The sequence below is a fragment of the Mustela nigripes genome, chromosome 3 (genome assembly GCF_022355385.1).
Source record: "Mustela nigripes isolate SB6536 chromosome 3, MUSNIG.SB6536, whole genome shotgun sequence".
NCBI lineage: Eukaryota > Metazoa > Chordata > Mammalia > Carnivora > Mustelidae > Mustela > Mustela nigripes.
In genome coordinates this window covers 16,695,846-16,712,089 of record NC_081559.1, presented here as the reverse complement: position 1 = coordinate 16,712,089, position 16,244 = coordinate 16,695,846, and the positions used below count along the sequence as shown (strand labels likewise).

Sequence of the window (16,244 nt, the reverse complement as noted above, 5' to 3'; positions counted from 1 at the left end):
AGAGTGATGACAATACAAGAGGAAAACATCCAGAATAACCAAAGAATATGAGAAATTACAGACAGAGCAACGCGCTCCACAGAGGAACTGCCCAGACGCAAAAGAACCCTTTTCTTTTGGCTGGAAAAGCGGGACATAAATGCTAAAACTCGAACAGGTGTAGGAGGGAAACACGGACGTCCGTTTACCAGGCTTTACAGGTTTCAAGTTCAAGGTAAGATCAGATTTGGCGCTGTTGAAATCGCAGGCATACCCTCCTCGTCTAAAAGCGGTATTGAACGAACAGACGTGTCATAGTGCAGAATTTTCTAGGGACAATGAGGGAAAATTAAGATCAGTGGAATTTAATATATGTGGTCCATCAAGATTCTGTGAAAACTATTTTGGGGACATCAATACTGTAATGGGCCTTAACAGGTTTTAAATCACTAATCGTCTAACTAAACTCATAATGGAGGCCTTCCCTGAATAATTAATATTAAATATTCTAACTGGCATCAAGGATATATTGGCCATGAGGACATGATGAAAAGTTTGATTAAAATGGACTTTTATCGGAGGAACTAAGTGACATAAAAATGGTACGGCAGTAGCATTAACCCCCTGAACTCCGCTGTTCGAAATCCTGAGGCCGTCTTCCATGCCAGGGCTTTTTGCATTTTTCAGGAAGTTTGAGTTGACAGTGGAGGTATCTTCATCTCACAAAGAATTAAATCGCCACTAATTCGTTATTCTGTCCTCTGCATGGAGTAAGGTGGGGTCAGAGGAACCAAACAGGCAGCTGACTCCACACAGCAGGAGAAGCAGAGACTAGATTTGCAGCACCAGGAGCCAGAGGAGAGGGGACGTTTAGACTGGTGGGGTAACAGGGCTTCCCTGATTTTCAAAAGGCATTCCGTTCTGTCATATGCAGGTGCAGGAGATATGATCTAGACAGGTTCCTCAGCTCATCATAGCTCCCCTCCAAAGTCAGGGCAGCGATCGCATACCTGAGCATTGAAAGGTGGTCCTTCACGCACAGATAGGCAGTTCAGATAAAGTGGTGCCACCAGGAAGGTAGCAGAAAGACTGGCCATGAGTAGCCATATCTAGATGATGTGCCGCAGGCCCTTGTCCAGTGCCTTGAGGAGAAGGATTCGCCGGAATGGCCTCAGACCCGGACTGGATATCTATCTGACTGCTGCCGTGTCTACCGCGGGCAGTGCGTATATGCTCACGAAGCCTCTTATTTGACGAACTCAATTTGTGGCAGAGTAAAGGACTTAAGTAGGCGACGTGGACGCTCTGTCCACCTCCACAGGGCCCAGATGGCTGAAGCCCCAGCCAACGCCGGACACACGCTCACACGCACACCCCTAATGTGCCGATTGCTCACATTTTCACTGCACTCGCTCAATCCCTAGCTTAGCCGCAGAAGAGACCAGTCCCACGGCCTTGGTAGAAATCTTTGCAGAGCTCGAATGTCACGGCCATCTGCTTGGCAAGTGCTATAAAACAATGCAAGGCTGGCAAAGGAAAATGGAGTAGCTGCGAGCAGAGCAGAAGCTCACTCGAAGAGAACCAGAGCAATGAGGGAGGGAGGAGGTATTCAAGCAGCCAGGTAGATGACAGTCGCAGGCACAGAGGATGCCCAGCTAAAGGCTGTCAGGGACAACACGACAGAGTAGGCAGAGTGCACGTCGCAAGCTTTGAAATTAGCTACATGCTTGTGATTGAGTCCTCCTGGGTGGGCAAAAGCATATGCAGACAAGAAAGCTGAAACCGACAAAATGAACCAACTGAAATGTTAAAGCGGAAGTATGTTCTTATGGCATGTTCTACTGATCTGAACACAATCCTGCGCAACACGAAAACACTGGGAACACACTTAGGAAGCAAGTTTATTTTGGGTTCCTGGGAAGCAAGCATAAGCTGTTTGCTCCTTCTGAAGTTGCTCTTTCTACCCGAAATCAGTTCTAGTATGTTGCTTCTCATTACACAGCCAAGTTAAAGCTGCTGGAGACAAACGGAGACACATTTTTCTTTCCCCCTCCAGTAATTTATGTAATACGGGTTAAAGCAACGTCAGGACTGGGAGCCAAGGACAGCCGGAGCAGGCCTCTGTCCCGCATCAATCTCGGGAAGGGAAGTCTCTCCCTCTTTGGGAATGTTCATGCAGCTTTCTACACAAAACTGTCTCGTCATTTTTTTTTTTTTTTTCCTTCTGCGTAGACATTATTCTTAATCTTAAAGAACCAAAGTACCAATTTGCAGATACTGCCTTTTCAACTCTCGGGAGGGTTCTAACAAAACAGGATTCTCTTTTTGGTAGACAAAGTATATTGCTTAATGTTCATCTAGCAATTACCCATTAAATTGTTCATATTTCAAGGGAAGGACCCAAGGGGATGGGAAAAGAATTGATTTTATGACAGCATTACAGAGATGGTTGAAAGGCATTACCTAACCTGTATATTAATAATGTTCTGTGTCATATACAAAGATGAATAAGACATAGTCCCTGTCCTCAAAGGTACTTACAGTTGAGGGAGAAAGACAAGAAAATGAGCAAATGATACAAGGGAGTGTGAGAATGACCCTATGGTTCCTTTTTTTTTTTCTTTGTAAACTTTAGATGCATCAGTCAGTATGTAATTCTCCAGAGCAAGGATACTCTCTCTCTCTCTCTCTTTTTAAGATTTTCTTTTTAAGTAATCTCTATACCCAATGTGGGGTTTGAACTTATAACCCAAAGATCAAGAGTTGCATGTTCTACTGACGGAGTCAGCCAAGCACCCCCACAGACTTTGGTTCTGACTCTGAGCTGGATAACCTTAGTTCTGGAGGTGAAATGTGCAAACCTGAAGCCAGACTGCTTGGGTTCAAATCCCGCCTCTGCCATTTCTAGCTTTTGAACTTGGGCGACTGTACTTGTGCTCTTGCCTATGAAATGGGGATAATAATAGGGTTGCTGTGCATCACAGGGTTGCTGTGAATATTATGTAAGTCAGTATAGATAAAGCATTTAGAACAGAGCCTGGCACATAGTATATGGTCATTTACTATGTTTAGAAGTCTGGAATTCTATAGATTCCGGGGAAAAGAGACAGTCTCACGAAAAGTTAGTGTTGTATTAGAAAATGGCGTCCTGAAACAAATGGTCAAGAAAACTCTGAAGACACTCTTTCCCATCACTTACTTACATACAAACAAATCTATTTTCATTTGTACATCAATGTATTAAAAATCTGTCCTATACAGGGTCATGGGTTAGGTCCTGGCAGTGGATATAAAACAATGTCCCTTATTTTGAAGAATTTATAATCCAAAGGGGTGGAAAGGGGTGGAAAATCTTCGTAATCTAATCCAGGGAGTGGTCGGTGGCACTAGAAAGGTGCCAAACAAATGTCATGGGATTTCAGAGTAAGAAGAGCTAAAGAAACATGACATGGAGGTCTTAGGTTTGGGCATGGGGATTTCGAACTATCTTGGAGGTAGATGGATGGAGTGGTCAAGGAGCTGCGGTCTTGAAGGGTGAGGTAGGAAGGTGAGCCAGGCTCATTTGAAATTAGCATCGGGCTGGTGAGAACTAAATCTGTAGGAATGAAGGCAGCGGCTCAGAGAGAATCTACATGGGGTGGGGGCGGGGTCGGGGATGAGGGGAGCTAGAGACAGAATCAGCTAGAAGTGTCTGTGTCAGCAGCCCAGTGCAAGAGGCCACTGTCCCAGTGGGTGGTGTGGAAATACAGCCCATATTGATGAGCCACTCTTCTCAAGGCAGAAATGTGGGGCCTAGAGGAAGGAGGAGGGTGGAGGGGAGGTCTTTGTTTTCTCTGATGGACGGGAGTCAAGTGCATGGGGTCGTCCTGCCATCTGAGCCTTGTATGAAACTCCCTATCCACAAGAATTACTGTCTCCCAGGATGTCCATTAGTCCAGCGTGTTACTCAGATCATATTGGTTCGCTATGTCCTCTTGCCCTTGACCATTTGGACCCTGGATCTTTCCTCAGAGTTGGCTGATCCTGGGTCTTTCCCTAGAGTTGGCTGATCCTGAGTCCTTCCCCAGAGTTGGCTGATCCTTTAGTCTCAGTTACAGCCCCAGTGTATTACCACGCAGATGTTGTCTCTGCCCTTGTCCACGCTGTGAGCTCTCAAAGAACTGTGCATCTGAACTGTGCATTTACAGAGGAGGTGGTGGGTAGGGGAAAGCAACTGCCAAGGGACTCCAAGATGCATCCGCCAGAGGACTAGTTGGTGGCCCAGGATCCCCGAGAAGCCAGCAGGAATGAGCTCTGATGTATGGATTTGACTCACTCAAGAAACAGGCCTTTCCCAGAGATAAAATTAAAAAGACCTAACACTGTGGGGGAAAAAATTCCCTAAAATATGTCAGGAAAGCTCTTCACTAAGGGTTTTGCTTATGTTTGTACCTACTACTCACACCACCACCACACAGAGACCGTAAGTCCATCCTCACTTGCAGATAAACAAATTGAGACTGGCAGTTAGACCCCTCATGCAAGGTCACACAGGTGATGGGTGACAGAGCTGGGCTCTAATTAGGGCCTGACTCCAAGTCCATGCCCTTGTGACCTCTCCTCAGGAAGTGTGGTCAGTGAGGACAGTGAGTCTGAACTGCGGGGAACAGAAGTAGAGGAGCTCATGTTGAGCGTCTCAAGGTCATAAAGGAGAGGAAGTGAGGTCATCTCTAGAGACTGGGCTTGGAGGATTTAGTCATCCTCACAGAATTTAACGGCCGTAGAACGGGGTGGGAATGGCCACCGTGGGATAGGCCAGGGAGTCGACAGCACGACTGAGAGGAATTCTGGACGGCCGTGGGGGCCCAGCTGAGGCTGCATAATGTTCATTCTGCAGTGTAACCAAGGAAGGCATTTTTATGAGTTTTTCCAGCAACCTTTCACCGCCCACATGTATAGGACCACAGAAGAGATGTTTTTGCTCACTCCTTGGGACTCCACACTTGATTACAAGCCCGGGAGAGTAAGATCACGTGCAGATGCACCGAGCCATCTGTGGAGAAAGGATAATGGGGTCCCCTGGGGCCAGGGATGGGCCAGGTGGGAACAATGGCGGCTTGGGACTGGCGAGGAGCACGTTCTCCTCCGCTGGAGGGACTGACCGCAAGCAGGCCTGTAAAAACAGAGCGGGACCGGAAGGCTGAAGTGAAGAAGCAGCTGCTTGCAAAAATACTTACACTGATGTTCACACATTAGAGCAGCCTAGGAAACAACCGCTTCCCTACTCCCTCAGAGTGAGTCATCATTTGCGTCGGGCAAGAAGAGGGGAATGCTGATCTCACTGTGTTTACTACCCGAGAATGTGGGGGACTGGACAGGATGGTAAAACATCCGTCCTGGTAAAGCCTGGTGTTTGCTAACGAGGTTGTATTAGGGCGATTCTCTGCTTTCCAAAAACACCACCCTCAGGAGACAAGAAATAGAGTCATTTCTCTTCCAAGGCAGAAGATTTAACATTGCTTAACAGTAATACTTAACAGCCTTAGCCCTTAGCCTTAAGCGACATCCTAACTACCAAGTGCTAAGAACTGTCTTTTTCCTGGGCTAGGGCTCGGGCTTCAGGAAGTGTGTGTTGGCCTGGCAGCAGGGCGCATGAGCCTACCTAAAGATGGCTGAATCTCGTGAAAGCAGAGCAGGGTGTCCTTGACCGGGGCTACTAGCTCCCTCCCTACCTGGGGGAGGGGGTGCGGGAGGGGCTGGTGTGCTTTTTCTCTCTGTGTGTCAACAGTTCCAAATTGGGCATATAAATCAGCATCACTGAGTTAATTTAAAAACTACTGTGATGCTCTTCATAAACCACATGGGAACCAAATCAGTCAGGAGCACATTTAGTCCCTTGTAAGGCTAACCACCAACTTCTCATAGATAGAATTTTCCTAATTTTAAAAATTTTTATTTATTTATTTTTAATTTTTTTTTTTTTGTGATTTTATTTTGTGTGTGTGTTCTAAGATTCATTGTTTATGCACCACACCCAGTGCTCCATGCAATTCGTGCCCTCCTTAATATATACCACCTGGCTCACCAACCCCCCACCCTCTTCCCTCTGAAACCTTCAGTTTGTTTCTCAGAGTCCACAGTGTCTCATGGTTCATCTCCCCCTCTGATCTTCCCCAACTCACTTCTCTCCAACTTCCAATGCCCTCCGTGTTATTCCTTATGCTCCACAAATAAGTGAAACCATATAATTGACTCTCTCTGCTTGATTTATTTCACTCAGCATAATGTCCTCCAGTCCCATCCATTTGATACAAAAGTTGGGTATTTATCCTTTCTGATGGAGGCATAATACTCCATTTTATATATAGACCACATCTTCTTTATCCACTTATCTGTTGAAGGGCAACTTGGCTCTTTCCATAGTTTGACGACTGTGGCCATTGCTGCTATGAACATTGGGGTACAGATGGCCCTTCTTTTCACTACATCTGTATCTTTGGGATAAATACCCGGTAGTGCAATTGCAGGGTCATAGGGTAGCTCTAGTTTTAATTTCTTAAGGAATCTTCACACTGTTTTCCAAAGTAGCTGCACCAACTTGCCTTCCCACCAACAGTGTAAGAGGGTTCCCCTTTCTCTACATCCTCTCCAACACTTGTTGTTTACTATCTTGTTAATTTTTGCCATTTTAGCTGGTGTAAGGTGGTATCTCAATGTGGTTTTGATTTGAATATCCCTGATGGCTAATGATGATGAACAGTTTTTCATGTGTCTGTTATTCATTTGTATGTCTTCTTTGGAGAAGTGTCTATTCATGTCTTGTCCTATTTTTTTTTTTAAGGTTTATTTTATTTATTTTAGAGAGAGAGAGACAGAGCATGAGCAGGGGAAAGGGCAGAGGGAGAGGAAGAGGGAGAGAAGCAGACTCCCCGCTGAGCATGGAGCCGGGCGTGGGTCTCCGTCTCAGGACTCTGAGATCATGACCTGAGCTGAAATCAAGAGCTGGACATGTTGCCAATTGAGCCACCCAGGCGTCCCTGAATTATTCCTATTTTTAATTAAAATTTTAACTCCATAAATATCATAGAGCTCCCTTCCTCTGTGACAAAGAGGGGACGACGTGCCTACTGAGATGCGCTCACCTCCCTCTCCTGGCAAAGGGAGAGCCCCGCGGAGCTGCTGTGATTCGGTGTAGGGAACAGTAAGATCTCCAGGGTAGGAGAAACTAGAAAACCAGGGTAAATGTTGCTGGCACACAGAGCTGGGTCTCTGGTGGGTCCCCTGCCTCTGCATTCTGCATCTTGTTGGGTAAACTTGGAGCCCCCACCATGGACTGGAGGCACATTGGTGAGGTTGCTCTCTGCATCTTCCCTTGAGGTGCTGAGATGAAACCTTGAGGCGGAACTCCTCCATTTGAAAACTAGTGCCAGAGACCTCTTGTGCATTTGTCTGAGCCCCACGGATGGTCCATCACGGAGACCTCTGGTTGCCAGGTGGCCACAAAGGTCTGTTTCTTCCTGCAGCTGATCACTCCTACCGTGAGTGCACTGTTGGTCAAACACTGTTTTTGGTCTGATATGCTTCTCTTCCAGCTACAGTTATATTCTCGGGGCTGGCAGGATTTTGTCAATTCATGGTTGTGACAGTAGCTCCGGAGCCACAAACAGCATAAATTTATTGCCTTTGTCAGAAAACTCCCTCTGCACTGTTTAATCCTAAAATAGACTTGTGGAGAGTCAGCCACGATTGAGCATTTCAGGGCTTATTAGTAAAAATAAATAGGAGCTGGAAATTCAGAGGACTTTCTGCTAATAATTACTAAACTAAACATTTGCTGCTCTGTCGTAAGAAATTGATTTGCTGCTGCTTGTCCGAGAGAGAGTAAGGTCCTGAGGATGGACTGGTACCCTGTCTCCAGTTTTCAGATTCTCAGGGCTTGATACGGAGTAGATGATTAATAGATATATGGGAAATGAATGAGTGAAATTTATAGAGATTTCAATGTTATTCCTGAGCTTTTGATTTGTACCAAAAAAAAAAAAAAAAAAAAAAAATTCCATTTCCGCAGTCTGGTGCAAGTTGGCCAGGAAGACATTAAACTCTTTCCAGTTTTTTTTTTTTCTCCCCTCTCATAAGAACATACTACTTTCCATCTGCCTTAACCACAATTTCCATACACTTCAATACTGAGAGCCAGAAATGTTATATTTAAAGCAAATTTTGGAGATGACTTCCATTTTTTTTTTTTTTAATGAAAACAAAATACGAGGCCAGAGAAAAATAAGGAGAGGAGAGAAATCAAGAATGAGAAAAGACTATGAGACAACATACAAAAAAAGAAAACAGAGAGATAAATAAGATAGAGTTGTATAGAGGCTTTTAAAACATTGTAGTCAGAGTATCCTGCCCAGTCAATGTTAACAATTGGTTCTTCACTAGGTCTGAGATTTTATTACTTTTGGAAATCAACATACTATTTATAAGAGCAGATGGTCACTTAGGCTATGCCTGTTGCAATATCCAGGATGGTATTTTTGTAAATTCACATACAGAATTATAGCCAATGTGAAACTCAGCACAGCAACTCCCTCTGGGGTAACACTTCCACAATTCCACTTCGATGAAAAAGCTCGATTTAGGATCCTCCCCCCTCTTTTTAAAAGGAGATATTCCGTACCATTTCAGTTTTCTGGCTGGCGTTAACATTTCTTTGTTTGTCCTCCACCTCTCACCCCCGAACTCACCATTTCTCACACACCCTGCTTCACTCCCATAGTAGCTGCACTAGACGTAATCTTGGAAAGTTCTCCTCTTTGTCATGTGCTACTGATAGCAGACCAAAATTATTCTTCATCTCAGAGATAAGAGCATGGGCCTTTGAGAATTGTATCTCATTTTCAGGGGTGTCTAGTTACAGCAGAAGTGGATCGCGTTAGGCCAGAATCACCAAGCGAACTTTTCCCACGCGATTATTTCCTCCCCTCACTGTGTCTACGCCTCTCAGCAATATTTGCTGACTGCCTAGCGAATCCGACAGATTCTAAATCAAGCAAAGAACATCTTCCCAGGTTCACATTTCTCTCCTGCTTTTTAACACCCACATGAAGCTCCAAGGTTAAGGTTGGCTTGCCCTTTCTTGTAGGTATCTGCTAGGACCAAGGATTTACTATTTTATTGTTCCTCAGCGTGGTGCAGGAGGTTCAATGCTATTTTTATAGCAATGGCTTAAGATTTCCATTCTGGATCCAATATTCTTGCTGACATGTTCAATTGCAATGATATACTATTTTCTTCCTTTAAAAAATAGCCCACAAGTGTTTCAATTATTAGCACAGTTGTGAAGATGGCACGGGTGTTGTCACAGACGACAGTCAGGAAAATTATAACACAGTCCCCAACTCAAAGCCAGATTTCTATTTCATGTAGATTTCTCTAAATAATTTATTTGTAGGTAAGCTGGTGATAGGAGACCCCTGAGTGATCTACCTGGGTAAGGACGCGTACTGTCTCTCCATCCCCTCAAAGCGGACGTTGTGTGCATTCCCATCTGGACCCTTTCCAGACACCTGTGGAGAGAAAAGTAATTAGAGATGAAGATCCATTATACACCCTGGTTACTGACAATGCATTGCAAAATTATAATCAGTGCCCAAATGCTGCTGCTGCCTGCCAAAAACCAACCATGGAAAAGCAAACATGATCTCAGTATTGCTACAGGAACTGATGATCAAGCCACAAACATGGCATAGAACAACAGTCGCTTCTTTCAAAAAGGGTCATTGCCAAACTGACCCCTTCTTGTCACCAAGCTGGGGAGCTTCTGTAGGCTGTAAGACCCCCCCCCCTTTTTTTTCTTTTTACATTGGCTTTAGTTTTTACAACAGTTTGAGACTTACAGAAAAATTGAGAAACAGTGCGGAGTTCCCAGAACTCAGTTTCCCTCCTGCTAACATCTCACATTAGTACGGTATATTTCTTCAAATGAATGAATCAATATTGATACACTACCATTAACTAGAGCCCACAGTTGATTTGGATTTTAACCCAATCCCTTTCCTGTTCCAGGATTCCCTATTACATTTAGTCATCATATCTCTTTAGGCTCTACTTGGCTGTGACAAGGGCTGTATTTTTATTTTTAAAGACTTTACTTATTAGAGAGAGAGAGAGCACAAATTGGGAAGGGGCAGAGGGAGAAACAGACTCCCCGAGCAGGGAGTCCAATGAGGGGCTCGATCCCAAGACTCTGGGATCACAACCTGAACTAAGGCAGATGCCCAACCTACTGAGCCACCCAGGCGCCCCAGGACCATATCTTTTAAAAGTACCTTTTCCATGAAACCTTTCTTTACTAACTAGGGCAGGTGACAATGGTCTACTCCACAGCTTCCATGAAGCCCTCTCTCATCCAGACTTCACTTAGTTCCCTCGCCTAGGAACTACCACAGAGAAGAGACTGCCTCTTTTCTATCTAGGGTTGATCTTTAGTATTTTTTTCCCCTTCCATTGTACTTCTTCTGTTCACCTCTCTTCCGGTCTCCTCCATCAGCCTCTGAGACACGGAAGAGCAGTGCCTGGCCCCAGGATTAAAGTGTGCTAGCTTTGTGGATGTCAAGACTTTATACATAGTCCTTCTGCATCTATCACAACAATCCAAAACAGGATGAACGTACCCAGGTATTTAAAAGTATTTGTTGACTTGTCAATTCATCACCTGTTCATGTCAACACACATGGTTTGTGGATCCCTTATGCTGGCTCTCAGGCTGGGCTAGCCCTCACGGAATGGGCACGGAACGGGTAAACAGAATACCTGGACCATTAGAGGGGGGAAGGGAGAGTTTGCTAGTAAGCACAGGAAGTAATGGTGCCAAGTCAATAGGGGAAATTTTTCTAGGTAGCATTGAACTTGCAAATTATTTTCTTCCCGCCAAAAGTTCTAGCTCTCTACGAAACCATCATTCCAGCTTGGGTGGTGTGCGTGGGGAGGGTCTCTTATGAGAGGTGTTGCAAAACAAGTATACATGTTCATTTAGAGTAAGAAAGACTATTCTAGGTATCAATCATTAGAGGAGGCTCTTCAGAGTGTGTCCTGCAAAACTTCTTTGTATTTCACAAATCCATGGAACAGGAATGGCCATAGTTATCTGAGAAGGCAACAGCCCAGTGAATTACCGAGGTGAGGATGAAGACTGCACACACAGACTTAGAAGCAGCTGCCGGAAGACTGAGAATTCTCTGCATTAGGTTAAATGCCCTGATTTAAACCACCGACCTTTCTAACAAAGACCAGAGACAAGGGTGGTATCAGACAAACAGGGGATAAAGAAATGGTGTAGAAAGAGAAGGGAAGGATACAATTACTGTCCTCGGCCACTTCTATCTAAGGTTTGTTTTGTTTTTAACCTATTGGTTATGGAGGAAGAATTAGCATGAATACCAGGACTATTTAATTGTGACTGTCGGGCATTATGAGCCTACTATGGCTCCAGACATTTACAAGTTATCTTTTCTGGTGGCCACAAAACTTCAAGTTAATACTTCCAACACTGTTATCCAGAACTGGCCTGGCCCAGGGATGGCTGTCTACGTTCGGGTGTCTCTCAGAGGCAGCACCCAGGTGCTTCTTTTTCTGAAAAGCTACCAGCATAAGAGATTATATGAAATGTAGGATGAACCTTATCTTAAGGAAGTTTTTGTGTTGTTGGGAAAACAAGTATCAAGAATGAAATCATTAAAGAATGATGTAGGACAACGTACGATCACATGCCATTCAGGATGTGACACTGGAAGGGGTCAGGAAAAACTTCCCAGAAGTAGCAGAACACAGACCAAAGATGGGTGGCATGCTTCTATATCAAAAATTATTCTCTTCTTCACCAACCGTGTAGGTATTTAATTATTATATTTATATCATGCATATATCATGCTTCTCTATTAACACGACAACATCTTCAATGCAATCATGGACTTAGTGATTACTGAGCAGCTACTGTATCCCAATGCCACGCTAGCACTATATTTCAAGGAATGAAGAAGGGCTAGATCTCTTCATGGCGTTGAATATAGAGGAGACAGGCCTGCAAACAATTACGGTGCAATGAGATCACTGCTGGAGTGTCAGCATGAGAGAGCAGGCAGTAGGAGTCTGGAGAAACAGATACGAAAGTCCGCCTGGCAGAGTTGAAGACAGCTTCATATGGGTGTTGAAGCTTCATCGAAAACTTGAATATGAATGAGGATAAGTTATTTTTGCGGGGGTGGGGGAAGAAGGTGTAGGAGTAGCAGGAGAAGGCATTCTAAGTCTAGAGAACAAAAATGAAACAATATGGAGGCATTTAAAAAAGAAAAGCACTGGTTTTCAGGGAAAGTCAAGTGTTTGGTTAAAGGAAGAAACAGAACCTATTGAGGAAAAGGGTATTCGTGATAGCAACACCACCACTATTATTATGGCTATAACCATTATTGCACTTTTTTCTTAATGAGCTTTGTTTTTTTAGAGCACTTCCAGGTTCACAGCAAAATTGAGAGGAAAGTACACAGAGTTCCTATCCCACTACCCCCACCATGAGCAACATTTGTTACAATTGATAAACTTAACATGGACACAGCATGCAAAGTCCAGAGTTTACATTAGGACTCACTCTTGGGGATGTACATTCTACTGGGTTGGAGCAAATGTATGACATGTATCCATTATTATAGCACCATACAGAATTTTTCCATTGCCCTAAAAATTCTCTGTGTTCTGCCTACTCATTCCTCCCTCTCCCCAAACCCATGGTAACCACTGGTCTTTTTACTGTTTCCATAGTTTTGCCTTTTCCAGAATATCATATAGTTGGAATCTCAGAGTCTGTAGCCTTTTTTTTTTTAAATATATTATCTTCTTTCACTTAATAATATGCATTTAAGTTCCATCTGTGTCTTTTTGTGCTTGATAACTCATTTCTTTTCAGTGCTGAATAATATTGTATTGTTTGGCTCTACCACTTAATCCATTCATCTACTGACAGACATCTTGGTGCTTCCAACTTTCCACAATAATAAAGTTACTAGGAACATTGTCTGCAGATTTTTGTGTGAAGATAATTTTCAATGCCCTTACAGAAATAGCAAATAGTGCGGTTGCTGGAATGTATGCTCAGAGTATGAAACTACTGAGCTGTCTTCCAAAGTGGCGGTACCATTTTGCATTCCTGCTAGTGATGAATGAGAGTTTGTGTTGACATCCTTACCAGCATTTGGGGTTGTCAGTGTTCCAGATTTTGGCCATTCTAGTGGGTGTGTGGCGATACCTTATTGTTGTTTTAATTTATATTTTCCTGATGACCTATGATGTGGAGCACCTTTTCATATGCTTATTTGCCATCTGTATATTTTCTTTGATGGGGTGTCTGTTAAGGTATCTTTGGTTCATATTTTAATTGGTCTTTTTCTTTACTTATTGTGGCTTTTATTTTTTTTTAAGATTCTATTTATTAATTTGAGAGAGAGAGAGGGATCATAAGTAGGCAGAGAGGCAGGCAGAGAGAGGGGGGAAGCAGGCTCCCCGCTGAGCAGAGAGCCCGATGTGGGCTCAATCCCAGGACCCCGAGATCATGAGCTGAGCCCAAGGCAGAGGCCCAACCCACTGAGCCACCCAGTCGCCCTTATTGTGGGGTTTTAAGAGTTCTTTGTAGTTTTAGATAACAGTCTATCATATGTGTCTTTTGCAAACATTTTTTTCCAGCCTGTGGCTTATCTTTTCATTCTCTTGACAGTGTTTATTGCAGAGCAGAACTTTTTAATTTTAATGAAGTCCAGGTGACCAATTCTTTCTTTTATGCATCTTGCCTTTGGTGTCATATCTAAAAAGTCATTATCAAAATCAAGATCATCTAGATTTATTTTCTGTGTCATCTTCTAGTAGTTTTACAGTTTGCATTTTAAATTGGGTCAGTGATTCATGTTGAGTTAATTTTTGTAAAGGGTGTAAGGTCTGTGTCTAGATTCATTTTTTTTTACATGTTGGATGTCCAGTTGTTACAGCACCATTTGAAAAGACTATCCTTGCTACACTTTTATCAGAGACCAAAATAAATATTTATTTAGGTTTATTTTTGGACTCTCCATTCTGTTTCATTGACCTATTTGTCTATTCTTTCACCAATACCACACTGTCTTGATTGCTATTGCTATAATATAGTTGGGTAGTTTTAGTCCTCCAACTTTGTAGTCCTTTTTTTTTAAGATTTATTTATTTATTTGACAGAGAGAGAGAGATATCACAAGTAGGGATATAGGGATAGAGGCAGGCAGAGAAAGACTGGGAAGCAGGTCCCCTGGCAGAACAGAGAGCCCGATGAAGTCCTGATTCTAGGACCCTGGGACCATGACCTGAGCTGAAGGCAGAGGCTTAATCCACTGAGCCACTGAGGCACCCATCTTTCTACTCCTTCAATATTATGTTGGTTATTCAAGGTCTTTTTTTTCTCCATATGAACTTCAGAATCAGTTTGTTAAGATTCTTTAGAATCAAGAAAATAACTTGGTAAGATTTTGGCAGGTAGCACGTTGAATCTATCGATCAAGTTGGGAAGAACTGACATCTTGATAATATTAAGTCTTCTTATCCATGAATAGGAACTTTCCTTCCATTTATTTGTCTTTTTGTTTGATCGCTACTACAATTTAACCCTTATTTGTTGTCAAGCAAAATGCTAAATGTTTTATTTTCATCAGCCCAATCTTCCCAATAATCCCAATGGTTGCCACGTTTTTCAAATGAGAAAACTAAGTAGTTGCTCAAGGTCATATGGCTAGTGTATAGAAAATCTGAGACAAAGATCAGGTCTGTTTGACTTCAGAATCCAAGCTCTCTAGATACAGCCATGAGCCACATCTTGGGGGAGCTTATATGCAATGCCAAGGAAACTGTTTTTACCCTTAGGTGATGGTGAAGTCATTGAGAATGACTGCTTGATAACTGATGGGACATATGTATAGGTTAGAGAGATCACTCGTGCCATAGTGTGGAGGTTCCAGTGATAGTTTGAACCAGAGATGATGAAGGCCTAACCTAGGGGATATACGAAAGGATAAAGGCCTGCACATTGTTAGAGCTTGGAGTGAGGCCACTGGCTGGCCAATGAACTCATGTGTAGGTAGCATGCTACATGAGGGTCAAGTCTTTCACTGACACCACCAGGGCCTCTGGCCCAATGAGTGGAGTTTAATAGCAATTTTTGCTAAAAGTACAATTTAAATGTGTCAGAGCTTTAAGGAAAAATGAAAACATTTTCAAATGGCCCGTGTTTTCTCCTGCTTTTCTCCATATTTCTTAACTCCCTGGGCCTCTCAGGTATTATGGGCCTTTCTGCTTTCAGAGAAAGTTGATGAATCCTGCCAAAGTGGAGCTCACTCAGTTCATCTAATGTGGTAGATGGGCCTGGGAAGTTCTGCGCAGTTCTGCACATCCGTGGCACCATTTCCCATGATCACCCGTGGGAGTCTGTGCCTGGTCTCTACTTCTACAGAGATCCTGAAGAGATTGAAAAGGATAAGCAGGCCTGCTGAAATGACTATGACCATGGAGGAATTTCAGGGTGAATGGACTGTTCCACTCCTAGAATCACTGCTACTCCGCCCGAGGCTGCAGACCGCTCTGCAGGTGAGCAGGGGCCCTCCATGCCTAGTCAGCAGTTCCCTCCTGAGGACTGGAGCCCTCAGCCGGCCACTGAAGACTGGTCCGCAGCTCCCACTGCTCAGGTTCCTGAACCACTGAGTGGCTTTAAGTTGCTCTTCCACAAAGGCAAACAAAATGGAAATACGATTGACAGAAAATAAACAGTTTCTTAAAAAAAAGTAAAAAGGCAAGTGAGTGATATAAGAATGTTAAGGGGGGGCAGGTTCAGTAGGACTGACTGAGGATTAATAGGAAGGATGTGCCTAGAAAAGTGGACAATTTTCTGAGCTTAGCAACTAAGTGGGCTTGGTGACCATCACCAAGATGGGAATAACGGAGGACCAGATTTAGGGGGAAGGGCAGGGGCGGGAGGAGGGGATACTTAGATACATTGAGTTGGAATGGAATATCTGATGGTGATGTCTAACAGATAATTGAGTGTAAAAGTTTGCAACACTGAAGCCTGGGACCAGAGATGAATTGGGAAATATCCAGCCCACGGATGCTACCTACAACCTTGGGAAAGAATTAGAATGCCCCGGGACAATCTGTAGACACAGAATAGAAGGAAAGACATGCAATGGAAACAGAGAAGGATACCAATATTACTCTTAGGAAAA

At 43.6% G+C, this 16,244-nt stretch overlaps 1 protein-coding gene and 1 non-coding gene across 4 annotated transcripts in view; one reads left to right on the top strand and one right to left on the bottom strand.

The window, feature by feature from the left end:
• Window positions 1–16,244, bottom strand: part of PARD3B (par-3 family cell polarity regulator beta) — a 1,033,909-nt gene that overhangs the window by 44,776 nt on the left and 972,889 nt on the right. For all 3 annotated transcript variants that reach the window (XM_059393291.1, XM_059393292.1, XM_059393293.1), the window contains one exon: window positions 9,445–9,524. In XM_059393291.1, the coding sequence (XP_059249274.1) occupies window positions 9,445–9,524 (80 nt within the window). The remainder of the gene's footprint in view (window positions 1–9,444; window positions 9,525–16,244) is intronic.
• On the top strand, window positions 15,045–15,195 carry LOC132014779 (small nucleolar RNA SNORA62/SNORA6 family). The gene has a single exon (XR_009403419.1). It is a non-coding gene; the product is annotated as a small nucleolar RNA SNORA62/SNORA6 family (small nucleolar RNA).